At 46.0% G+C, this 25571-nt stretch overlaps 3 protein-coding genes across 11 annotated transcripts in view; 2 read left to right on the top strand and 1 right to left on the bottom strand.

Moving 5' to 3' along the window:
• Positions 1–816: 816 nt before the first annotated feature.
• Positions 817–6991, bottom strand: LOC117768561 (bile salt-activated lipase-like). The gene is made up of 12 exons (XM_034597048.1): positions 6850–6991; positions 6571–6718; positions 5313–5432; positions 4819–5016; positions 4417–4547; positions 3733–3840; positions 3486–3609; positions 2813–2999; positions 2345–2548; positions 2067–2264; positions 1732–1839; positions 817–1000 (listed from the first exon to the last, which is right to left on the bottom strand). The coding sequence occupies exons 1-12, from the start codon at positions 6907–6909 to the stop codon at positions 910–912; spliced, it is 1677 nt and encodes a 558-aa protein (XP_034452939.1). The 5' UTR covers positions 6910–6991; the 3' UTR covers positions 817–909.
• Positions 6992–7615: 624 nt separating this feature from the next.
• tsc1a (TSC complex subunit 1a) lies at positions 7616–22554 on the top strand. 5 transcript variants are annotated; one of them, XR_004615081.1, is made up of 23 exons: positions 7634–7699; positions 8538–8655; positions 8728–8831; positions 8902–9054; positions 9284–9428; positions 9543–9697; positions 11345–11418; positions 13168–13364; positions 13536–13583; positions 13714–13830; positions 13936–14027; positions 14104–14203; positions 14872–15095; positions 15477–15637; positions 15974–16044; positions 16438–16604; positions 16867–17049; positions 17241–17351; positions 19517–19639; positions 20033–20220; positions 20559–20693; positions 21040–21646; positions 21690–22554. XR_004615081.1 is itself a non-coding variant. In XM_034597045.1 (22 exons), the coding sequence occupies exons 2-22, from the start codon at positions 8547–8549 to the stop codon at positions 21545–21547; spliced, it is 3165 nt and encodes a 1054-aa protein (XP_034452936.1). In that variant the 5' UTR covers positions 7616–7699; positions 8538–8546; the 3' UTR covers positions 21548–22554. The 5 variants fall into 5 exon arrangements, 4 of the variants coding, with proteins under 4 accessions (XP_034452936.1, XP_034452938.1, XP_034452937.1 ...); XM_034597045.1 differs by having other exon boundaries at positions 7616–7699; positions 13536–13588; positions 13719–13830; positions 21040–22554; XM_034597047.1 differs by having other exon boundaries at positions 7630–7699; positions 9288–9428; positions 21040–22554.
• A 1916-nt stretch (positions 22555–24470) lies between these two features.
• Positions 24471–25571, top strand: part of ak8 (adenylate kinase 8) — a 14840-nt gene continuing 13739 nt past the window's right edge. For 4 of the 5 annotated variants that reach the window (XM_034595597.1, XM_034595596.1, XM_034595595.1 and 1 more), the window contains exons 1-2: positions 24898–25095; positions 25338–25422. In XM_034595597.1, coding sequence (XP_034451488.1) covers positions 24922–25095; positions 25338–25422 — 259 coding nt within the window. In that variant the 5' untranslated portion in view covers positions 24898–24921. Of the gene's footprint in view, positions 24751–24897; positions 25096–25337; positions 25423–25571 lie in introns of those variants that run through there. The other variant, XM_034595598.1, reaches the window with a different exon arrangement.

The following is a 25571-nucleotide window of genomic DNA, read 5'->3' as shown; positions in this document are numbered from 1 at the left end:
GTGTGTGAGTGAGTGTGTGTGTGTGTGTGTGAGTGTGTGTGAGTGTGTGTGTGTGTGTGAGTGTGTGTGTGTGTGTGAGAGTGTGTGTGTGTGTGAGTGTGTGTGAGTGTGTGTGTGTGTGTGTGAGAGTGTGTGTGTGTGTGAGTGTGTGTGTGTGTGTGTGTGTGTGTGAGTGTGTGTGTGTGTGTGTCATCTGTTTCCTGTTGCTGTGTGATTCAGAACTAACGAGTGTAACAGTTTGTTTCTCTTCTCTCTCTATCGTTCCATCTTCTTCTTCTTCTTCTTCCCTCCTCGGGTTTCTGTCATCACTTCTTCCTTTATGTTTTTATTCAAACATTACAGGTATCCTGCGCCCCCTGGTGGTCATGTTGAAGCTGCATTGGTTTCTGCCTGTCTCTGAAAAACAGTGGAGGTAATATTCAACGTACCACAGAGTAAAAGTAAAAATACTCCATTACAAGTGGGACCCATACTATGACATCACACCTGAGCCTTTACTCTTACCATGTATGGGCATTATCCAATCAGGAGCGAGCTGCAGATTGACAGGTGGGCTCATGGGTAACAGGTGTGTGACGTAAGTTCAGCCTCTTTTATTTTGAAAGATCAGATAAAAACTCAGGTCAGAAAGTGATCAGGTCGTTTGTTTCCGTCGTGTCACATGTTGTGGAGCAGAAGTAGAAGAAGCTGATCAGTTCTCACTGATCGATGGATTGATAATGAAATAAAAAACTCTGCAGCAGAGTCCAGCTTCTTTTATTCAGAGAAAAACAGTGTTTCATTTCTTCACCTTGATTTGTCACTGATGATTTACTATTGATATTTGTCTAATTTTATTAAATTCATATCATTCAGACATTAATAAATAATTCCAGTAGTTTATGATTCAAATCAGACTCTGACGTCAGGTCAGTTTCCCTCTTCTTCTTCTCTCTTGTTGGACGGCAGGCTGCTGTAGGTTTGAGTCCAGTAGGTGACGTAGTCTGATCTCAGGTCGTAGCTGACGAGACAAGATCAATCAATCAATGTTAGTACAGCCTTTATTCACAAATCACACTTTGTCTCATGGAGCCTTAAAAAGTCATGTCTGACTTCATCTTTAAAACACAACAGCATGTAAAACGCACAGCAGCGTTCTGTTGAGACAGAAAATAAACACAAACAATAGAGAAGAGGGGAGTAGGGCTGGTTTAAAGAATTTACATCATGGTGTCTTTTGCGTCGAGCGCTCTAAAACTTGTCGCGGTGCGTGGTTGTGCGCCTCAGACTTTTTGTAACGAGGCGCCTACACGCGTTCATTTCAACATGGACGCCTTCAAGTGAAGACTTTAGAATCATCTCTACAACTCGTCCTGCGGAGACCAGAGACGATCACATGGTCCTGAATTATCTGAAAGAGACTTCATTTGGTAAAGAGGAGACATTTTACCACCAAGTTTGACAGTCTTGGTTTGTTGTTACAATGTAGTTTACTTTCCTTCATTACTTGTGTCTTTCCACACACTATATTCTCTGTACGCCCACTAGTGGTTCGGAGTGTATTGCGACACCATAATATAAACGCCTCTGTGCGTGCAGGTAGCGCCATCTACTGAGGTTCAAGCCATGATGTCCGGTAGAACAGAGTAACTGTATCAGTATATCAGAACACAAAGTGAAATACTAAACACTACATTAGAATTGACTCCAGTAAAATAGAGGATAGGAGAACACAGTAGAACTCAGAAGTACCTGACAGAGGACTTGCTGATCTGGTGGTCGATTGTCAGGTAGGGTCTGCGTTGTATGGAGAGGGGGGGCCATGGAGCTGGGACTTTACTGTCGCCTCTACTGGGATCACTGGACAAAAAGAGAACAGGCAGAGTTGGGACCATTTCAGACCATTTCAGACCAGGTTCGTACAAGGTTCAGACCATGTACGTATGTGTGTGTGTACGTACGTGTGTGTGTGTGTGTGTGTGTGTGTGTGTGTGTGTGTGTGTGTGTGTGTGTGTGTGTGTGTGTGTGTGTGTGTGTGTGTGTGTGTGTGTGTGTGTGTGTGTGTGTATTGCATGCTGGGAGTTTACCCAGTCTTGGCGAAGTTGGTCCAGTATGCGATCATGTACTTGGCCAGTTCCCGGTGTCGGGGGAAGTAGACCAGTGGGGTGGAGAAGGGTTTACCGAACAGGTATTGCAAGTCCTCTGCGTGCTCCGCCCCCACCCAGCGAGGGAATCCTGGGATACGTGTCTTCATGTTGAACATGTAGGAGAAGGTACGAGCTCCACTGAGGGACAAACCACAGGAAAACATTTTCAAAAACATGTCCAGAACCAGAACCACAAGCATCCACCACTCAGATCTGACCTGGAGTTGTTGGCATGCAGCTGGAGGGCGATCTGTGTGGGGACCAGGAACAGGAAGTCGGTTTCAATGTCTGCCACCGTCTTCTTCACCACCTCCTGGTCTGGAAACGATCCCCAGTGTGATGAGTAAACCTCATAGGCCGAGGCAACGGCGGCGCTCCCCTTTTCTTTTGTGAGACCTGCGAGGAGACCCCTCACGTGCTCCCTGAGCAGAACACAGGAGGAGACACATGGGTTCAACAACATCATCACTGTAGAACATAAGATGTCACCATGTTCTCCATGGCAACAACCTCATGATGTCATAATCTCAAGTCGCAGAGTTCTCAGGAAGTCAGAAGAAAAGTGGATCTGGATTTACCTGCTGGTTTCTGGACTCAAACCAGAACTCTGGTCACCTCAGATGACATGTTACTGTTCCTCTAGGCCATTTTTCAAAATAAAAGCTCCCACGGTGCTCAGTACTCACACTGTGGTGTTTCCGTTTTTTTTGTTGATCGAAGGAACGTCGACTCCAGCGAAAATGTGTCCGTCCATGCTGTTAACTCCGGCCATGAAATCAAAGTGAGCAGCGTGATGGAAGAGACGGCTCGGTTCATCAGGGATGAAATCACCATCAACCACCGGAGCCAGTTCAAGGAGATCCATAACCACACCTGCCGAGACAGACACAGTGTATATATATATGCACTGTATATAAAGACCATCAGTGACTGTATATAAAGACCATCAGTGACTGTATATAAAGATGATCAGTGACTGTATATAAAGATGATCAGTGACTGTATATAAAGACCATCAGTGACTGTATATAAAGACCATCAGTGACTGTATATAAAGATGATCAGTGACTGTATATAAAGATGATCAGTGACTGTATATAAAGATGATCAGTGACTGTATATAAAGAGGATCAGTGACTGTATATAAAGATGATCAGTGACTGTATATAAAGATGATCAGTGACTGTATATAAAGATGATCAGTGACTGTATATAAAGATGATCAGTGACTGTATATAAAGACGATCAGTGACTGTATATAAAGACGATCAGTGACTTTTGGACTCTTGACAGACATTAGAAAGACACTGATCTGCTGCCCTCTACAGACGAGTTTTTGACCGTCCCTGCTGATCTGACCTTTTCCGAGAATGAGCAACACGTCGATTTTTCCCGCCATGGTGAGACCAACCGGGTCGCTCATCTTCAGACATGTTAGCATCTCGTCCTCATCGCTCCTCAGACAGCCGACCTTACGGGCGATCTGCAGTAAGACACAGATGCCTCCATGAGGAACTGTCTGCATAACAACACATTAAAAACATGCTTATGTGTTCAGGCCTGCTGCCACTGAACAGGCGCTGTATGTTCCAACGTGTCTGTGGACCTTCCTGGTGAGGGACATGGGGTTGGTCTGCAGGGCCCAGGGGCTGAGGGCCACACCACACTGGGAAATGGCTCTGCGAAATAATGCTTTATTGTAGGGGGACAGCATCTGAGGACATAGACAGAGGTTAGTGAGACACTAACGACAGTTTTGAGCCTGTAAACGAAGACGAAGTCTCCACTTCATCCAGAAATGAAGCCACAATATCTTTGATACAAATGCTGCCATCTTGTGTTGATGTCATCATTTGCAATCAGATTCTGTTCAATTCAAACCAAAACTTGAACAAACATCAGTGTGATAGAAACGACCTGAAATGACAGAAACCAACTTTGACAAACATTTAACGTCTACTTTGATTGTTTATTTTGGTCCATGTCCCATCTGCTGACATGGAGGAGGTTTGTGACTTATACTGCAGCCAGCCACCAGGGGGCGATACAGATGTTTTGGCTTCTGTCATGTCGTCCATCTTTATTAACAATGTGTGGTTTGACCACTAAAAGTTATTTTTGTTGCTTTTCTATCTTGAATAAATCAAGTCTCAATTTGTTTTTTAATTCAATACATTTTAATGGGTTGACTTTTTTACTTAAAACTTTATGAATGTTCACATGTTAATAATATTTACTTCCTGTCTGTCAGTCACAGGTCACACATCATCAACTCTCTTTGTCCTCTGACCTGGAAGTTGACACTGGCGCCTCCGGCTGATTGGCCAAAGATCGTGATGTTGTCGGGCTGTCCTCCGAACGCCTCGATGTTCCTGCGGACCCAGGAGATGGCAGCGTGCTGATCCCACAGCCCGTAGTTACCTGAGAGGTCACAGAGGTCACGTGGGGGGGTGACATCACTGCAAAGCTCCGATTGATTGATCAGGGGCCTGAACTACGAAGCTAGTTTAACATATCCAGGATCTCTGTCAGTTATCCAGCTGAACTTAACCTAAGTGGTCACATGATCTGGGTTTGTGCTCAGGGGCGGGGTTTACAGCATATGACCAATCACAGACAGGGACAAGTTTGTCGATTTACAGTAGTTGTTCATGTTGTTGTATTTATTAAGTTGGTGATGTCGTGGTCACACCTGGCAGTCGGGCGTCTCCGGTGCTGAGGAACCCTAGCGTCCCGACTCTGTAGTTCACGCTGACGACGATGACTCCGCCTCTGTCTGCCATCTCCTTCCCGTCATAAAGAGAGTCTCCAAGGATGGCAGCGTCGTTAGAGGCCCCCAACAGGAAGGCCCCGCCAAACAGGTAGACCATCACTGGGAGGTTGGTCGCCACTGGAGAGAGAGAGGGTCACTGCAGTTCTTCTAATGTCCACTAGATGCTGCTGTCAACCATTTTAAGCATAGCCCGACACAGTGAGGACATTTTGTCCGGTCCTCCCTTTTTCAAAGGACTGTTTGAGGTTCCAGACTTTGTTTTAGGGTTAGAATAAGGTTTATTCATTTAGTTTGGAGGGTTCAGGGTAGGGGGAGGGGCTAGGGAATTTATTATGTCAATGAGTGTCCTCACTAACATAGAAGTAAAAACATGTGTGTGTATGTATGTGTGTGTGTGTGTCTGTGTTCCCTACATTTTCGTCCCTGTGGAACAAAGATGTTCAGGTAGAGACAGTCCTCGCTGCCTCGGGTTTTTGTCTGCAGCAGCGTCACCTGAAGGCAGCGCTCCCGATACTTTGTGGCCTTCAGGATTCCTGGAAACAACAGACTCGTCTGAGAATCAGAAGACGACTCAAGAATTTAATCATCCTCACTCTCACACACCAGGATGACGTGACAACTTCTCCTTCATTTTCTCAATAAATTGTCTCCTGCTCTTTACATCCCTGTAGCAGTGTCTCAGTTCGTCCTTCAGAGGACGCCATCTGCCCCGCCCACTAAGGACGCGTCTATCTGAAGGCAGGTTTGAAATGAGACAATGTGGTCTACAGAGGATTTCAGTGATCGGGGTCCAGGCTGTGGAGGACGAAACATGACTTAAGTATAAATATTTCACTTTGTGAAATAGTAATAATAATTATTTAATTCCAATAATAAACATGTCAGTCATATTTACACAAAAACAGATAGCTAACAGCATACTGCGCAAACTAACTTAAAGAACTAAACTTAGAAAACTAAATCAAAATAATATATACAAAATAATAATAATCAGCTGAAAAAAACCCCCACAAACTTTCCACAAGGGAGGGCGGCGCCCTAGCGCCCTCTACTGGCCAGCTGCCACTGGTGTGCACTCTGTCTGGGAGCACACACACACACATTTTGAAGATTCGCTAGGAATAGATTGCATCTGCCTGGATCGCTCAGTTGACCAATCCTGCTCGAGACTGAGGTTGGGACCTCCTACCTCATTAACATATGGACACAGAAATACAGAAATAAATAAATACGGAAATAAATGAATCAATGTCTTAAATTTATTTCCACATTTATTTATTTATTTCTATCTTTATTTATTTATTTTCTTATTTATTTATGCATTTATTTATTTATACATTTATTTATTTATTTATACTCAAGTCATGTTTCGTCCTCCATACCAGGCAGCCTAGTCACACCGCTGTGACACAGTCTTCAAATGCAGCCTCTTAACTGAGACACAACCTTGGTCTCATTCGTATCACTTAAGACTACACTACCCATGAGCCTCTGTGGCTGTTGCTGAGGAGAGGACTCTGCTGACATCAGAGTGTAAATCCAACTCATCCAAAGGTTAAAGGTTAACCTCAGATGTCAGCTGTACCACAGCAGAGGCAGACACTCTCTGATTGGATGACAAAGTGAATTGTGGGACTTGTAGTCCTGAAGTGTGAGATGTGTGATAGTTACCGCTCCATCCAGGATGAGGTTTCGGTTTCTCCCACGTTCCAGGGACGTCAGCGAAGGGGATTCCTTTAAAGACTTCGACAGACCTGAACAGACCCATCCTGTGACTCTTACCCTCCACCTGCCCCCCCTCCGTCTGCACCACACCCAGCTACACACACAGATCACAAGGTTTCAACTGTCTCTTAAATGTAAGAAATATTCTATTAACGTCAACGTCACATTTAAAAAAGTCAAAAAGAAACCTCAGTGAGTTCAGATGTGAACTCACCTGTGGCTCACCTTTGCAGCTGAGGCTGAGTTCAGCCCGACGCCCAACACAAGCAGCAGCAGCAGCAGCATCGTCCTCCCGGATTCCACGTGTCACCCGTGAGCTGAGTGAGCTGCTGCTGGTACTTATACTCTGGTTACTGGTGACTAGTCTTATCGCCAACAGGTCAGCTGCTCCAGTGGGAACACACGCAGCTGCTGCACACACAGGGGTCTCTCCATAGTTGTGAGGTGAATGACATAATGCATTCCCAAACCTTAACCTACACAACTAAATGCATAACCCTGAACCGGATTCTAACCATAACACCAAGTCTTAACCCTCAAACAGCCCTTTGTCCCCAGGGAGGACCAGACAAAATGTCCTCTCAATGATGGTATTGAACCAAAATTGGCCTCATACCTGTAGAAAGACAAGCGCACACACACAGACACACATACACATACAAACACTCACATATATATGATCATCTGGCCCCTCTAGTATATATATATAATATATATGCATCTCTTATCAAAGACCATGGCAGCACAAGAACAGGCCCGAAGCACAAGAGCCAATGAGGTCAGGGTGGAGCACAGCAGACACAGAGGCTCCTGACACCGTTCGGCTCATAGTATCAGGGTTCAGGGTTCAGGCTGGGACAGCAGTCACTGAGAGGCAGAACCAGAATGAGGATAAATATTTATAAAAGTATAAATCATGAACAGTAAAGAACCGTAAACAGAGGTTTTCTCAGTTGAAGCTCGTTTTTACCACCGTCCCTGAAGGCGTGTTGCGCTTGATTGACAGGAGTGTCAGGTTCCCGGGGGCGGGGCCTGGTGTCATGGCTGCGCCCTGTTCGGATCGACTCTTCGAAAGGTAACGAACCTTTTCACCCGTTTCACGTTTAACCGCGTTTTTTATTCGTTTATTCACATTCACGAACTGTGCGCGCGCCGGAAGTGACGCAGGGGAAGAAACAGCGGCTCTGCTAAACACTATTAGCATGTTAGCTCAGCCCCGAGCTGTTAGCATGTTAGCTTAGCCGTGAGCTAACTGTGAGTCAGAGCAGCAGGATGGGGCTAAGATGCTAACAGTTAGCTTCAGTGACGTCAGACACGTTGGTCAGCTTAATGCTGCGTTCATGACAACTCGGATGTCGTAGTTTTCCGACCTCCTACTCGAAAAGTGCAATGGACGCCACCTACAGTCGGAGTTCGAACTTGTGAACTCGGTGAAACTTCATCTACCCCTAGTTCACGGAGCAGCAGTTGTCTGACGTCACACGCTCATGGAGAAGAGGCTCGTCTGTAGTGACGTGTTCTCTCCTCGTGTGTAGAAGGTGTCTCCAAGTTTAAAAACAAAGTTGAAACGTCTCAGTCTGTTTTTATATCATCAAACCAAACTGATGAGAAACACTTGAACAAACATCAGAGAGAGAAGAACGACCTGAAATGACAGAAACATCTTTACAAACATTTATTTAACGACGACTTAGATTTTTAGTTTGCTCCATGTCCCATCTGCTAACATGGAGGAGGTTTGTGACCTATACTGCAGCCGGACACCAGGGGGAGATACAGATGATGTGGCTTCACTTTTTGCAGCTGTCATGTCGTCCATATTTATTTACAGTGTATCTGTGGTGCTGAGATGAGCTGCAGCATTAAAAAGTGAAATAAAGTTCTGGACAGACTGTCGTCCTTTGTGTCTCCAGGTGTTGACGATGTCCAAGGAGCAGGTGACTATCAGTGAGCTCCTGCTCTCATTGGACAGTTCGGAGCTGCAGGAGGCGGAGCAGGTGAGAGCGACAGTCAACCAGCAGCTGAGCTCAGGTGAGTCCTACTGCAGAGACACGTTCACTTCCTGTCTGTCTTTGTCATGTAACCTGTAGTTTCTTCTCCCAGACAGAGGAGGTGCGGTTCTCTCCTCTCTGGTGGAGTATTACCTTGACTCCTCGTCGTCTCAGGCAGTTCTCCTCCTGTCGACCATCAGAGAACCTCATCACAAGGTCAGCACCATCTCACTGTCACTCTCCAGCTGTGTTGAGCTACTCTGACGTCAGTGTTCACCGATTTCAGCTGCTGTTGGAGAAGCTCCACGAGTCTCTGAACAGACCTGGAACCAGATTGGCTGCTCTGACTCTGCTGGGTCACCTGATACGCAAGCAACCGCCATGGGTTCATCACATCAGCCGCTCCCCACTGCTGCCGTCACTGCTGCGCTACCTCAAGGTGACAACACGGATATATAGACTAAATATAAACTGTATATAAAGACCATCAGTGACTGTATATAAAGATGATCAGTGACTGTATATAAAGATGATCAGTGACTGTATATAAAGACCATCAGTGACTGTATATAGAGATAATCAGTGACTGTATATAAAGATGATCAGTGACTGTATATAAAGATGATCAGTGATTAATGATCAGCTGTTTATTGTGTTGTGTTTTTCAGACAGACAGTGATGTGGCCGTTCTCATCACTGCAGTCCTTGTCCTCATCACTCTGTTACCCATGATCCCTCAGGCCGGGAAACAGCACATCTACGACTTTTTCGACGTGTTCGGACGCCTCGCATCCTGGAGTTATAAAAACCCCGGTAACACACACAAACTATCACACACACACACACACACACACACACACTAGTCTGAATGGGATCAGTGTGATCAGTGGTGTTTGGTCAGCTCTGATTGGCTGTCTCCTCCTGCAGGTCATGTACCTGTGGTTCACCTGGTCCACCTTCATGCAGGTGTGTACTCACTGTTCCACCGTCTCTACGGGATGTTCCCCTGTAACTTCATCTCCTACCTGAGGCTGCACTACAGCATGAAGGAGAACCTGGACACCTTCCAGGAAATCGTCAAGGTCAGTGACCCCAAAGACCACTACAGACCACTACAGACCTTAGAAAGCTGTGTGTACAGCAGTGGAGCTGACCACAGTCAGTGACTTAATGTGAACACATCCAGACTGAAGTGAAACCACTGAATCAACAGTTTGTTTACAGCTCTGAGCAGAAGCCGCAGTTTAATGTTGATTATTGATTAATGATTAATGTTGAACTCTGTTTGAGTCAGATTGTGATGAAACTGTGAGTCGAGGATCTGAGCAGCTGCTCCACTCGTTTCACACTCACACAGAAATACGAGCTGTAAACAGCAGCTGTTGCTTTTCTCAGATAACACCAGTGTCTCTGACGCTGCTGCACTGACTGAGGTTCCACTCTGACTCTGAGGTTCCACTCTGACTCTGAGGTTCCACTCTGACTCTGAGGTTCCACTCTGACTCTGAGGTCTGACTCTGAGGTTCCACTCTGACTCTGAGGTCCCACACTGACTCTGAGGTCCCACTCTGACTCTGAGGTTCCACTCTGACTCTGAGGTTCCACTCTGACTCTGAGGTCCCACTCTGACTCTGAGGTTCCACACTGACTCTGAGGTTCCACACTGACTCTGAGGTTCCACACTGACTCTGAGGTCCCACACTGACTCTGAGGTTCCACTCTGACTCTGAGGTTCCACTCTGACTCTGAGGTCCCACTCTGACTCTGAGGTTCCACACTGACTCTGAGGTTCCACTCTGACTCTGAGGTTCCACTCTGACTCTGAGGTCCCACTCTGACTCTGAGGTTCCACTCTGACTCTGAGGTTCCACTCTGACTCTGAGGTTCCACTCTGACTCTGAGGTTCCACACTGACTCTGAGGTTCCACTCTGACTCTGAGGTTCCACTCTGACTCTGAGGTCCCACTCTGACTCTGAGGTCCCACACTGACTCTGAGGTCCCACACTGACTCTGAGGTTCCACTCTGACTCTGAGGTCCCACTCTGACTCTGAGGTTCCACTCTGACTCTGAGGTTCCACACTGACTCTGAGGTTCCACACTGACTCTGAGGTTCCACTCTGACTCTGAGGTCCCACTCTGACTCTGAGGTTCCACTCTGACTCTGAGGTCCCACTCTGACTCTGAGGTTCCACACTGACTCTGAGGTTCCACACTGACTCTGAGGTTCCACACTGACTCTGAGGTTCCACTCTGACTCTGAGGTTCCACTCTGACTCTGAGGTCCCACTCTGACTCTGAGGTCCCACACTGACTCTGAGGTCCCACACTGACTCTGAGGTTCCACTCTGACTCTGAGGTCCCACACTGACTCTGAGGTTCCACTCTGACTCTGAGGTCCCACACTGACTCTGAGGTTCCACACTGACTCTGAGGTTCCACTCTGACTCTGAGGTTCCACTCTGACTCTGAGGTCCCACTCTGACTCTGAGGTCCCACACTGACTCTGAGGTTCCACTCTGACTCTGAGGTCCCACACTGACTCTGAGGTCCCACACTGACTCTGAGGTTCCACACTGACTCTGAGGTTCCACTCTGACTCTGAGGTTCCACTCTGACTCTGAGGTCCCACACTGACTCTGAGGTCCCACACTGACTCTGAGGTTCCACTCTGACTCTGAGGTTCCACTCTGACTCTGAGGTCTCTCTCTCTCTCTCTCTCTCTCTCAGCCGATGTTGGAACATGTAAGGGTTCACCCTGAGTTGGTCACAGGGACTCAGGACTATGAACTGGACCCGTCCAGGTCTGTATTCTCTTTGTTGTTATTAGTCTGTTGTTGTTGTTTGTCTTTAATGTTGGTCACTTCCTGTTGTACTGCGATATTAGTGTGGTGTGTAGTGTATTATTAATGAGTGACCACTCCTACTTCGTAGCTTTCAGGGAAATCACGTAAAATGTGTGCTTTAGCCAATATATCTGCTGTAACCATAACAACGGAACTTTGGACAATAAAAAGATGTTCTCTGCACGTAGGACTTGGACTTTACAGTAAACAATTCAACTTTGAATAATTACAGTCTCGAAAAATGGTAGAGACAAGATTAAACATGAGAAACATGAGGCTGGATAATCTTGACTGATAATTATTGATTCTTAGCCTACATCCAGTTAGATACGTTACGTATCCCAGGCACATTATCTCGCAAATATATATCCTAACTAGTTCTATATCTTGACAAACGATCAAAACAGTACGAACAGAAGATGTAGTGGAATCAAATAGTATTTTGATTCATGGTAGTATTCATCTGTGGACGATAAGGCAAAGGGACTCCGGGGAAGAAGTCAAGTTAGTAACATGTAGTGATGAGATATTAATATCTTTGATGTGATGAGGATGGAGAAGAGGAAGGAGAAGCTGGGAAGAGAAGCTCCGTGTGTCATGTGTCCCCGACCTTCTAGACCTATAGCAGCAGAACTAAGATCAGGTCCAAGACAAACCTGGACCGGCTCTAACTATAAGCTTTATCCTAAAGGAAGGTTTGAATCTTCAACGTACAGAGGGAGTCTGCCTCCAGAACTGAAGCTGAGATGATTCCACAGGAGAGGAGCTTGATGCTGAAGCTCTGGCTCCTCCTCTGCTTTAGAGACTTTAGGGATGACAGCCTGAATTCTGGGAGCGCAGTGCTCTAGTGGTGATAAGGTACTTTCAGCTCTTTAAGGTTTGATGCTGCCATTTTATTAATGTAGGTGAGGAGGAGGGTTTTAAATTCTAAATGTAACAGGAAGTCAGTGTAGTGAAGCTAACACAGGAGACATGTGGTCTCTGGTCCTGGTTCTCTTCAGGACACGTGCTGCAGCATTTAGGACAAACTGCAGAGTCTTTAACGACTTCCTGCTGGAGCCTGATAATAAGGAATTACAATAATCACGTCTGGATGGAACAAAGGCCTGGACTCGTCCTTCTGCGTCTTTTTGAGAAAGGACATGTCTGATGTTTGAGATGTTACGCAAGTGGAAGAAGGCGGTCCTAGAAATTTGTTTAAGTGAGAATCAAAGGACAAATCGGGATCAAAGATCACTCCCAAGTTCCTGATGTTTCACTGGAAGCAAAGACGATGTCGTCGAGAGCAGCTTCATCATTAGATAATGTGTCTCTAAGGTGTTTAGGGCCAAGTATTAGAACCTTAGTTTTATATGAGTTCAATAAGAGAAAATTACAGCTCATCCAGGTTTTTTTGTCCTTGAAACATGAAGTTTAGTTAATTGATGACACTGTTCTGGTTTTATTGACAAGTATAACTGGGTGTCATCCGCAGAGCAGTGGAAACTTACGTCTGAGCTCAGCAAGATGAGCAATGAACTTCAATCAAGTTTCTTTTTATTTTTCTCAAAGAAGTGGGGGCATCAATCCAAATTATTTTGTCAGCTCCTATTCAAAATCTTCGTCACTGGTGTTTCATTGATCGCTCCAGCGTAGAAGTTCTCGTAACATGGACATCAAAGAAGTCTTTATACTTTCATTCTCTTATGTTCTATCACCATGTCCCAGATGGAGGTGTTATGAAGTCCATGACATCGTGATCGAGTGTTCCAGAGTGTCTCTGGATCCTCTGGAGTCGTCATGTGAGGACGACAGTTTCTCCTCCCTCAGAGACCCCCCTTCCTCACCCTCACCCAGACCCCCCCCTCTGTCCTCCCCCCTCCCCCCGCTCGACCTCACCTGCATAGATGGTGTCAGCAGCACAGGTGAGCTCATTCATTCATTATTCACCTGTCATCGATTTGATTTACGGATGAACAGAATATTGGATGAATGGATTTACAGATTCAGGTATTTTATTTATATATATATATGTATATGTATATATGTGTGTGTGTGTAATTTGATTAGTTCATTTATGATCCGTGTTTTGACAGGAAGCTCAACGTGTCCGGCTCTGCCTCAGTTGACCTTTGACACTTGCACACAGGTCAGTGACTTCTGTGTCTTATTGCTGATGATCAGATGAGGGCCACATGTTTCCCATCATGCACTGCAGCAGTCTGAGTGTATGATTGATTTTGATCCCGGACCAATGAACCCAATGTCTCTGTGTTCAGGCTGATGATGTCACATGGAGCCCCTCCTCTCACTGTGGTTTGTCGACGCCCCCCCCTGAACCTGCTGCCACCGACTCCACCCACCCACCAAGCAGAACCGCATCCATCTCAGGTGAGAAGAGTCACGGATCAGATCATCGTCATGATCAGTCACATGTTCATCAGCTCTGATCGTTTCGTTCTGAATGTAAAACTAAAACTCACTGTTTGACTCCAGCTGTGGAATGTCCTCCATCTTCCTCTGTCCCTGTGACATCACTGAGCGAATACAACCAGGACGGAGGTCTGACTCCTCAGGACAACCACCAGGTGAGATCAGGACCACGGCTTGGTACTTTACAGCAGAAGACTTTTATTGTGAAAGAATCTGTCTGTGTCCTCACAGGTGAAGCAGCAGCCAATCCCTGAGCTGGAGAGGTCATCCAGTCAGCCAGTCACAGAGAAGGAGGAGAGAGTTCAAAGTGATGTCATCAACAGCAGCGGAGGTGAGGTGATGATCGATGTGATCAGCTGATCATGCCGTCCTGCATCCACAGTGAACATCCACATCATAAACACATTAGCCATAACTGAGGGAGCACTTTATTAGGAACAGCTCACAGACTCAGGCTCCGTCCACACTAACTTACCTGAAAACACGTCACATGACCGTTCACGTCCACTGGTCATGTGGTGTAAACAGGAAGTAGATGGTCTCCTCTGCAGCTGGTTGCTTAGTAACAGAAACTCCTCTGAAGGAGGAACAGTGATGGTGAAGAGTCAGAGCAGGGACGACGAGGTGGAACTGTTACCGACAGGAAGTGTTAGCTTTGTGTTCACCGCTGGTCGTCGAGTCATGTGACTGATGAGAACCAATCAGGAAGAGAACGTCTGAGAGTTTCCAAACTAAAACGAGACCAGTTTACACAAGTCTCTGATTCAGAGGCTGGAGAACTCCACCAGGTGTAACCATAGCAACAGTGATGAGTTATATAACTGAGACGTGTTTGTGTGGGCGGAGCCTCAGTTCTTGATGATGGAAACATTCCTGTAAGAAGTAGCTCAGTCAGTTTGGTGTGTGTGTTCGAGTCATGTGATGTATAAACTCTTTGAACTGATGATGAGGAGAAATGATTCAGTGAAAAACAAACGCCTTTGTCTCGTTTCTCTCAAGACTCCACCCCCCCTCAGCACATCCTCCTCACCTCTACCCCCAGCTGTGGCCAGTCAGACTCATCCCTCCCCCGTCCTCCCCCCTCCATCTCACTCTGCTTCACCCCACCAACCAGGTCAGAGGAGGGAGGCCTCTTTGATCAGAGTCCCGCCTTCCCATACGAACCCCTGTTTGAGCTGGCTCTGCCTCGAGCCGCCCAACTCTTCATCGGGAGGAAGACTCAGGTAAATTCAAAGTCTGTCTGTGTCTGTCGCTCTCTCTGTCTGTCTTGATGTCAGTCTTTGATGTGAATGTATAAATTCTACTATTTTTATATATATTTTTTAACCTAAATTTAACATTAACTTCACACACATTTATCCACATTTATGTAGTTTCTTTTCTAGATTTTTGTATCTTTATTAATATTATAATACTACAACTTAATTTTCATGAAATTCTTCACCTGATCTTTCAGATTACAATTTTTATTTCCTTGAACGTCTGTACAAACCGAGGATGTGTGTTTTATGTTGTATTAACAAATCTAATAAAAGCTATTAAATATTTTTAGCTCATGATTGAAGTGATGTTTTTCTTCTTGTGGATCCTGTTGTGACCTGTAGGAGGTGCTGGAGAGAGCAGCAGGTCAGCAGGAGACGGGGGGAGGTGGGGGAGGAGTGGAGGGAGAGGACAAGAAGCAGGATCAGACCTCCGTCTCCCCTCTGGAGGCTCTGGACCAGCTGATCGTCTACGGACGCGACGCCCATGAACGCCTGAGCAGTAGGTGAGACTGTTACCATGGAGATGGATGAAGAGAAAAACAACAGCAAACAGCCAACAACATCTTCTGTCTGGCTCCGCCCACAGGAAGAAGAATTTCACATGAACTCATTCTGTGTGTGATCCTGTATTTCTGAGTGAGGACATTTCGGTCCTCACTTCTTCAGTGGCCAGTTTGGGGTTTAAGACTTGGTTTCAGGGTTAGAATCAGGTTTAGGTTAGTGTTAGACATTTAGTGGTGATGTTAAGGTTAGGGTAAGGCCCTCTGGAACGTGTTATGTCAATGAGTGTCCTCACTAAGGCAGAAGTACAATCGTGTGTGTGTGTGTGTGTGTTGCAGGTTGTCAGCAGTCAGTAGGTCGGTGGATCGAAGTCATTTTGGAGGTAAACAGCAAAGCATGAAAACCAAAGGTACCTGAATTAACTCACTGACTCAGCTTGTTAAATGAATTCACCTGTTTGATCAGATGATTGCAAGCTTTCAGTCGTCTTCTTCTTCTTGATATAATTCAGTCTCTACTGTTGTTATTTATTATTTAAATTCGATTTTACATTACTCGATTGAACCGAAGAGTTGTGAGAGTTTGTGCATTAAATTGAATAGAGAGACTAACCTTACTAACTGTACTAACCAGACTAACTGTACTTTTCTGTGTGTTTAAATTGTGACTGTCTCGACTGAACAGATCAGTTATTCACAGGCTGTAAACACATTGATGTCTGTCTATTGTGTATGTGTTGTGTGTTTTTATGGTCTGTGTGGATTGTGTGTATTGATGGTCTTTGTGTTGTATGACGTGTCAGGTGCGGTCGTGGGGGAGGAGCTTCAGTCACTGAGGAGTCAGTTGTTGCTGATCCACAGTCAGCTTCAGTACGAACGTTTCAAACGGCAGCAGCACGCCATCAGAAACCGCCGCCTGCTGCGCAGAGTCATCAACTCTACTGCGCTGGAGGAGCAGAGTATCGCCATGGTAACAATACACATCTCAACACTGTCTGAGCACAGCGTTGTCATGGTGACACAAAATTTTCTTTAATTTATTTAGCGGGTGGCAACCAATGTCAAGGTGCATTACAGAATGGACATTAACAACGTGTGTGTGTGTGTGTGTGTGTGTGTGTGTGTGTGTGTGTGTGTGTGTGTGTGTGTGTGTGTGTGTGTGTGTGTGTGTGTGTGTGTGTGTGTGTGTGTGTGTGTGTGTGTGTGTGTGTGTGTGTGTGCGCGCTGGACAGAGGGCTCAGCTGGGCGTTCAGGACGAGGAGATTCGTTCTCTGAAGTTGAGTCTTGAGGAAGAACAGAGACGTTACACACAACTGCAGCAGGACACACACACACACACCAACCAGCTGAACACACAGATCCAACAACTGCTGCTGCAGCAACAGGACGAGCAGACACACAACCAGAGGCTGCAGGTACACACACACACACTGACACACACACACACCCTAATAACCACTGACACACACAAATTAATACACTGTGACACTAACACACACACATTAATATACACTGACTCACACACAGATTAATACACACTGACACACTTATACTCAAGCTGACACACACACACAACAACCAGCTGTGTTGTGATTGGCTGTTTCAGAGCGACCTTCAGGAGTGTCAGAGCAGGCTGAGAATTGTGGAGGCGGAGCTTCAGAGAGCCAATAACAAGGCCTACAACTCTGAGCATCAGCTGACCCAGCTGTCACTCAAGGTGAGGAGCACTGTGATTGGACAGTTCTTTACATGTAGAGATTACATTACATTACATTTAGCTGAAGCTTTTATCCAAAGCGACTCACAATAAGTGCATCAACCACGAGGGAACAAACCAGAACGACGACAATCAAGAAAGACAAACTACAAAGTGCAACATGTAAGTGACATGTAAGTGCAACTAAATATAGTGTTTTTAGTTTTTTTTAAACAAGCTTTAGTCTGAAGAGGTGTGTCTTCAGTCTGGAGGAAGATGTGTGGACTTCCTGTCCTGATGTCCATGTGGAGCTGGTTCCACCGTTTAGGAGCCAGGACAGGAAACAGTGGTGATGTTGATGAGTGGCAGCTGTCCCTCGCAGGGAGGGAGCAGCTGATTGGCTGATGCAGAGCGGAGTGGACGGGCTGGGGTGTGAGGTTTGACCATGTCCTGGATGTAGACTGGACCCGATCCGTTCACAGCACGGTACCAAGTACTAGTGTTTTGAAACGGATGCGGGCAGCTACTGGTAACCAGTGAAGGAGCGGGGGAGTGTGAGTGAACTCAGGTTGAAGACCAGTGGAGCTGCTGCTTCCTGGATGAGCTGCAGAGGTCGGATGGCAGCAGCAGGTAGACCTGCCAGGAGGGAGGGGCAGTAGTCTAGGTGTGAGACGACCAGAACCTGGACCAGAACCTGGACCAGAACCTGCGCCTCCTTCTGAGTGAGAAGGGGGCGTGTTCTCCTGATGTTGTGCAGCATGAATCTACAGGAACGTGTTGTTGCAGTAATGTTGGCAGTGAGGGAGAGTTGGCTGTCGAGTGTCACACCCCGGTCACGGGTAGGAGGAGCCTTTCCCTGGAAGGAAAAGTAGTTTGTAGATGATAGATGGGAGCAGGGACTCTCTCCCTGCTCTCATCCTACCTGAGACACAGAGCCTGAGACACCCAGGTCCTGAAGGGAGGTAATGAGGATTTGAAGCTGCTCTAGCAGTGTGAAGCTGCTCAGAGACAGCAAGGAGGACAGTCTCAGTCGAGTGGCCTTGAAACCAGACTGGTAAGGGTCAAGAAGGTTGTTGTGGTGGAGATGGGAGGAGAGTTGATTAAAGATCGCTCGCTCAGAGCTGTGGAAACAAAGGGAAGAAGAGAGACAGGTCTGTAGTGGTTTACTTCAGACGGGTCGAGGGGGGGGGGGGGGGGGGGTTTCTTCAGGAGAGGGTTTACTCTTGCCTCCTTCAGAGAGTTAGGGAAACAGTTGACAGGGAAGTGTTGATAAGATGGGTGAGAAAAGGAAGAAGGTCAGGAGCGATAGACTGGAGAATGTGAGATGGGGTCAAGGGGGCAGGTGGTCGGGGGGGCGGAGGTTACCAAGGTAAGAACTTGATTGGGAGACGGGGGGGTGAAAGAGGAAAGTGAAGGGGATGAAGATGATTGAAGTGTAGTTATAGAAGGAGGATTAGAGAATGAGGAGCGTAGGTCATCTATCTTTTTTGTAAAGTAGTTGACAAAGTGGCTTGGTAGAAGGGGGGGGGACTGGGGGGGGTCAAGGAGGTTGGAAAAGATGGAGAAGAGTTTTTTGGGGTTTGAGAATGAGGATTGAATTGTAGTTTGGTAAAAAGAGCTTTTGGCTGCAGAACTGGAGACAGAGAAAGAAAAGAGAGGAGACTGATCAGTGAGCAGCTCGTCAGGGTGTTTAGATCTTCACCATTTCCTTTGTGATGCTCACATAGTGGCTCGGTCGGCTCGAGTCAGACGGAGCTGGGGAGGACTTGGGCTCCGGCGTGAAGTAAGAGGACAGAGAATCAAGAGAGGAGGACAGAGTAGAAAGGAGACAGTCTGTGGCAGAGTTAGGATGCATGAGTGAGAAGGAGTCAGTGGAAGGGAGATAAACCAGAGGAGGAGGGAGAGAGGGAGCAGGTACAGAGTCTGTTGATGTGGTCGGGTTGTCAGTTTGAGAGAGTCAGAGATATAGTCAAGGTGGTTACCAGCTTTGTGAGAGATATCTTATCCAATCAGACAAAGAATGATGAAGATGATATTGATATTGATATTGATGATGGCGATAGTGATGATGAAGATGATGATGGTGAATATGACGGTGATGAAGATGATGGTGATGAGGATGATGGCCCTTGTATTGGTCCTGTGTGTGTGTGTGAGTGATGTTGTGTCTGGATGTTTCTCTGCAGTTGAGCAGCAGTGAACAGTTGCAGCAGCAGATCTTCTTGATGAACCAGCAGCTCGTCCTCCTCAGAGAAACTAACAGAGCTCTGACCAATCAGCTGGAGGGAGGAGGGGCCGACCGCTGGACCGTACGACAACACACACACACACATCTCTCTATAGTTGGGGGGATACTCATTGACATAATGCATTCCCCAGCCCCTTACTCTAACCTTACTTTGACTTTGTGAGGACCATGAAAATGTCCCCACAATGATGATTTTGAACCATAATTGGCCTGATAACTACAGATAGACAAGCACACACTGAAGTCGTTTTCATACACGTGGATCTCAGACTTTATACCAGAAAATTAATCTGCAGTTGGTGATCGTTGAAATGTTTCAGTAAAGAAAACAAGTTCATGTCGGGTTCTGGAACTTTTTTTTGAAATTTATCAGTGAATTAATCTAAAATGCAAATAGTTTTTTCTCTCTTTGAGCCTGATTATCGTGTGTGTGTGTGTGTGTGTGCACGTGCAGGAGGCGTCCATGCTGCAGTGCAGTGTGGGTAAAGAGTGCCAGCGTCTGAGGGACAGCGAGGTCCAGCAGAGACAGAAGCTGGAGGCAGCCAATCACAGGATCGTGGAGCTTGAGAACCAGCTGACCAGGAAAGATCAGTGCATCCAGGATCAGAAGAAACTCCTGGAGGACACCAAGGCCCAGAGCAGGTCAGATTCCTAACACTAACCAGTTACCTAAACCAATCTACATTAACCAGTTAACTAAACTATCAACCTTAACCAGTTAGCCCTGACCAGCCTGCTCTACACTGATTGATGAAGGATTCACCTGTAAACAAAACTCAGAAGTTTAGTTCATGTTATTAACAACAGTCGTACATAGGATCAGACATCATGCTATAATATAGTATAAGCAAATAACATTGTGTGTGTGTGTGTGTGTGTGTGTGTGTGTGTGTGTGTGTGTGTGTGTGTGTGTGTGTGTGTGTGTGTGTGTGTGTGTGTGTGTGTGTGTGTGTGTGTGTGTGTGTGTGTGTGTGTGTCAGAGCGGAGTTGTCGGCCTGTGACAGTCGCTGCGTTGCTCTGCAGAGAGTCAGTCAGAACCTGCAGACTGAGATGCTTCACCTGTACAGTCAGATCCACCTGGAAACTCACAGTCGCCCTCAGGACGTCTGCGGCAGGTAAACTGATGATATCATCCTCTGATGTCACTGCAGGAGTCAAAACTTCAACGTCTTTTATCAACATTTGACCGGGTTTCTTTGACAGAAAGTTTAGTTTACTATTAAAATGAGTTTTCTTCTGTTTGTCACAAATCTGAGGAATCATTCATGTTACAGTTTATCCTCAGTGTCCAGAGGCTAAATGCTAAAAACACAGCTAGTGTCAGCCGCCTCAGTATCTATGTAAAGTAGCTAACATTAGAACACAGAGCACAAGCAAAGGTTAACTTTATTATTTATGGATAAAACCAGTCAGATGATAACAGCTGATGATGTCGTGTGATGTCATCTTTCTCTCCCTCAGGCCCAATGGCGGCAGTGTTGCTTTATCTGTTGCTCAGAGCAGCCTCAGGCCCCGCCCCTCCTCTTCTTCTGTTGGTATAATAAATGGAGTGGTGTCCACCTCCCCCCTGCACCTCCCGTCCTGCTCCTCCTCCCCTCTCTCCCTGTCCCCCATCGAATCCCCCCTGGCCGTCGGATCGTTCCTGGAGCAGCGAGCGCGGCAGCTGTTCGGACCGACCAATCACAGCCCGGAGGAGGAGGAGGAGGTGGTGGAGGAGGTGGAGGATGAGGATGAGGAGGTTCAGTCGGAGACCCTTCTTCTGGATCATGAAGTGGAGGAGGCCACCCTCCTCTCAGAGAACCCTCAGATGGCGCCTCCAAGCCTGGCTACAGCTCACAGCTTCACCGCCTTCAAACCCGCAGCGCTCCCCCCAGGTCCTGCCCCCCCTGCAGACCTGACCCTCGCTGTTCGCCAGAGGAGACACGAGCTGAGCATTATGGACTACGACGAGACGCTGCCAGAGTACTGACGGAGGACTGGAGGCCGTCCTCAGATCAGCAGCTGACCTGCTGACTGGTCTGTTTTCACATCTGCCTTAAAAACACTGTGTGTCACAACTTTTTCCTGTTCGATGGATAAAACCATAGTGGTGAATAAATTGCGAAGCTAGCTCGAATGCTAACCAGCCAATAAGCTGACAGAGATTAAAGAGAATCAGTCGGAGTTTAACCTCCAGAGCACAAATGAAATGACATCAGTGTAAAGTCAAACTCTCACTGTTTATATTGAAATGAACCAATAAATGTTATAAATCTCAGTCCACCTAAAGAACTGAAGCTACAGCTAAGATAGAAATCAGAGAGAACTGTAGTATGTTCTGCTAATGCCAAAATGAGCTTGTCAGCTAAGTGGCTTTTAGTTCAAACCAATTAATGAGCAAGTTGATGGATGTTAATTTAACAGAAGAATAAAGAAATAAGTTAATGTTAGCAAAAAAATTATTTACTTTGATGTAAGAATATATCCAGAATTGTGTCAAGATATAAAACGAGTTATAAAGAGACATTAAATAGAACTGTAAAATCTTAAAAACTAAATAACAGTCACAGCAGCTAAATACAACAAAACAAATCACATCAGTAATTCTACTGTAATATGATGTTTAAAGTCTCACAGCTAACATTAACATGCTAATATTTGCCCTCAGCACATTGACTTGTGAATTAACTTGCTCATGCTCTGATAGCTGTGCAGTTATTGTGACGTTCCTGAGTCTGAACGTTGGATCTTGAGTTTTGTTTTTGTCGTCAGGAAACAATTAATTAAACCAAAAATAAGGGAAGAAAGTGGAGGTTTGTTTGAATGAGTGAATTTAAGGGGAAGCTAACAGTAGCTGTGCTAATGATCCAGCGTTATCTGCAACATAAAACTACCTTCCTGTCACAAACATCCGTTTTTCTTCTCTGCAGCTGCAACAGCAGCATCAAAACACTATCAACCTTTTTACACCAAAATTAGCAGTTATATATTTCAGGGGAAAAAACATCGGAACGCGTTGCCACTAATCAGGCTTGACTTTCTGTCTGGACTGACGCTGAGCTGCTCAAATGACTGTTACGTCTCATCCTCTGTATCTGAACCTCAGCAGCACATTCTCAGCAGGCATGCCCTAGCTAGCAGCTATGCTATCTATGCTAGATTAGCACAGCCATGATGTGCTGTGTAGACAAAGGTGTATGTGGTTTAACAGCAGGCGTGTTCAGTGTTTGTGCCTCAAAAAGACATCTCAGTGGAAACTGACCCAAGATCTTCGTGTTCGACCGAGTGTTTTATTTACGTCACTGCCATTCAGAGCCGATAAATATCAGTGACGACCTTGTGACACAGGAACATTCACAGGCTGAATGATCCTTTTCACACTGAAGCAAAACGACAGATGTCTGTGGGTTTATTTTGTCCAGTGTGAAATCACACAAATAACTTCAACAACACAACGATAATGATGAAAACATCAGGGCTGCTTTAGTCCAAACAAGCTGCAGCATCTGAAATATTATTAATGTTAGTTTCATGATCACTTATAACACTGTCCACAGTTGATCATGGGGTTCCTCAGGGTTCTATTCTTGGTCTGTTATAGTATTTCCTATTTACAGATGTCTCCTCACCCTGCTGTCGAATTGATCTGGAGAATGAACAGCAGACATTCATAAACATAATTAAAAGTTAAAATGGATAAAAACACCAGCGCCCGTGTGATCGAGGCGTCGTTATTCATTTTTAAACTTCTGGTCTGGACGTTGAAGAAACTGGTTCGAGGTTTATTTTGAAATAAGACACTTGTCAGTCTGGGGAGACTGGGCTGCAGGTGAATCAAAGACCAGAGAACTCAGACAGGATCTGTGGGGACTGATGCAATAAACATTCTGTTTGATTTTCTTTATCATATATGTATGTTTGTTACACAGAAAAGGGAAAATGTTGATCATCAACTCTCCAGCAAGGTATTTCACAAAGTGATCCCACTTGTCACATGCTGCTCACAGGCTGAGTCACTCGCTCTCTGCTTGACAGTTTCTAATGTATAAATAACACCTTGCTTCTTTTTCATATCCAGCAACATTTACAGCCATAAGAAAAAACTGTGACAGGCAGCTGAGAAAACAGCTCAGTCTCACTTCAGGTACAGGACGTGTTTATTCTAGCTGAACTGCTGCTTCCAGCCTTTATGCTAAGCTAGGCTAACCGTGTTCTGGCTCCAGATCTGTGTCAGGTTATTGTGATTAAGTCTCAGATACTGTGAAGCTACAATGTTTTTCTGATTCTGTGTGATGTTGATCTGAACTTATCAGGTGTAACATCTTGAACCTTGATCTTCATCATGTAATGTGAACGTGACGCTGATCTTCGCCATCACACGTCACAAGCAAAGAGAAGGAGTGAAACTGCTCCTTCAAAGTAAAGGCTGAGTTCATCGTCATGACGACAAACGAATGAATTATCTGTTTTTCTTTCTTTTTCTGCAGTGTTGTTGTTTTCACCTGAGAAACACAGGGGGCGCTGTTCTGTGTCATCACCAGCTCGAATAGACAAATATTAAACTGTGCACACTAAAATAAAGATTTATTCATAACCAGCGTCTCCACTGAACTCTGTCGATGATTGTGAACGACACGAAACCTGAAACTGTGACTTTCCTCTTTCCTCGTCCTTTAGAGAATTGTAAATGATTTTGTTATGAAATACGTTAAGCTTGTATCCCCTGACTTCAGAAGGTCCCTCAGTCACATCGGCTGCTGGACGCAGCAAACCTTTTCCCTCCATTTTCTCTTGGAAAATCAGTTTTGAAGCGCAATGAATCCTGGGACATGTGGGGCCCGGAAGGATCCCCTCGGTGGAGCCTCCGCTGCTCGGGGGTGGAAGGACATGGGGAGGAGCCTAAGAATCAGTCTCGTCGCGCGGCTGTGACGTGATTAGGAACGCGGCTGAATCACCTCGACTCCTTCATGGCGTTGCTAGGAAACGGCCACAGTTCCGCCCTTGACGCGCTCTGATGATGTTGTACCCTAGCAACGAGCAGACGCTCCATAGCAACCGGCTGTAAACGTCTGGTTAGTCTCATGTTAGTTTGATCTAGTGGTTTGAAGTTAGTTAAGTTAGTTTTTAACTAACCGGACCTGTTTGTGTTCCCGCCATTTGACTGACGAACAGGAAGTGAACTCGGCTGTTCAGGTAAGAGTCATTAATAAAAGCTAATGACGTCATGAAGGTTCTGCAGTGTTCAGGTACAGATCAAAGGAGCTGATGCGCTTCTGTGTCACGTGACAGGTTTCACACAGTTTAATAACCTGATAGGACTGGTTCCAAGGAAGCAACGCTCTGTGACGTCACTCTGGTGTTTCTATGTGTCTGTGCTGTGTGACGTCACTGCATGTCACTGCCATGTCTCTGTGTGATGTGTTCATGGAACCTTTGTGGTGTATCTGCAGGAGACTGATGGAGAAGATGGTGAAGCCTCTGATTCCTCCTCACATGTCGGTTTATGCCGACAAACATGGCGTCTTCCACCTGCTGCAGGTAAAGAACCTGAAACTGACATGACATCATCGCCTTCATGTAGTCTGTGGAACAAACTGTCATCTGTGTGTGTGTGTGGGTGTGTGTGTGTCTGTGTCTCTGTGTGTGTTTGTCTCTGTGTGTGTGTGGGTGTGGGTGTCTGTGTCTCTGTGTGTGTGTGTGGGTGTCTGTGTCTCTGTGTCTCTGTGTGTGTGTGTGGGTGTCTGTGTCTCTGTGTGTGTGTGTCTGTGTGTGTGTTACAGAGCTTGGTGTCCAGTGTGTTGACTGATCAGCCTGATGATCCGGTCTCTTACCTGATCTCAGTTCTTCAGAGGAGCAGCTTCAACAGTAAGACGTCAGCTGTTCTCAGTCATGAGGTCATGAGTGGGATGAATTATCTCCATGGTAACGCTGTGTGTGTTCAGGCGATGAGTGACACTTCAGTTTGTGACGAGTTGTGAATGAAACATTTCTGTCACTAGATGGAGCTGTAACTC

This window comes from Hippoglossus hippoglossus, chromosome 9 (assembly GCF_009819705.1).
Source record: "Hippoglossus hippoglossus isolate fHipHip1 chromosome 9, fHipHip1.pri, whole genome shotgun sequence".
NCBI lineage: Eukaryota > Metazoa > Chordata > Actinopteri > Pleuronectiformes > Pleuronectidae > Hippoglossus > Hippoglossus hippoglossus.
The sequence above is the reverse complement of the archived record's forward strand: the minus strand, read 5'-3'. Positions and strand labels throughout refer to the sequence as shown.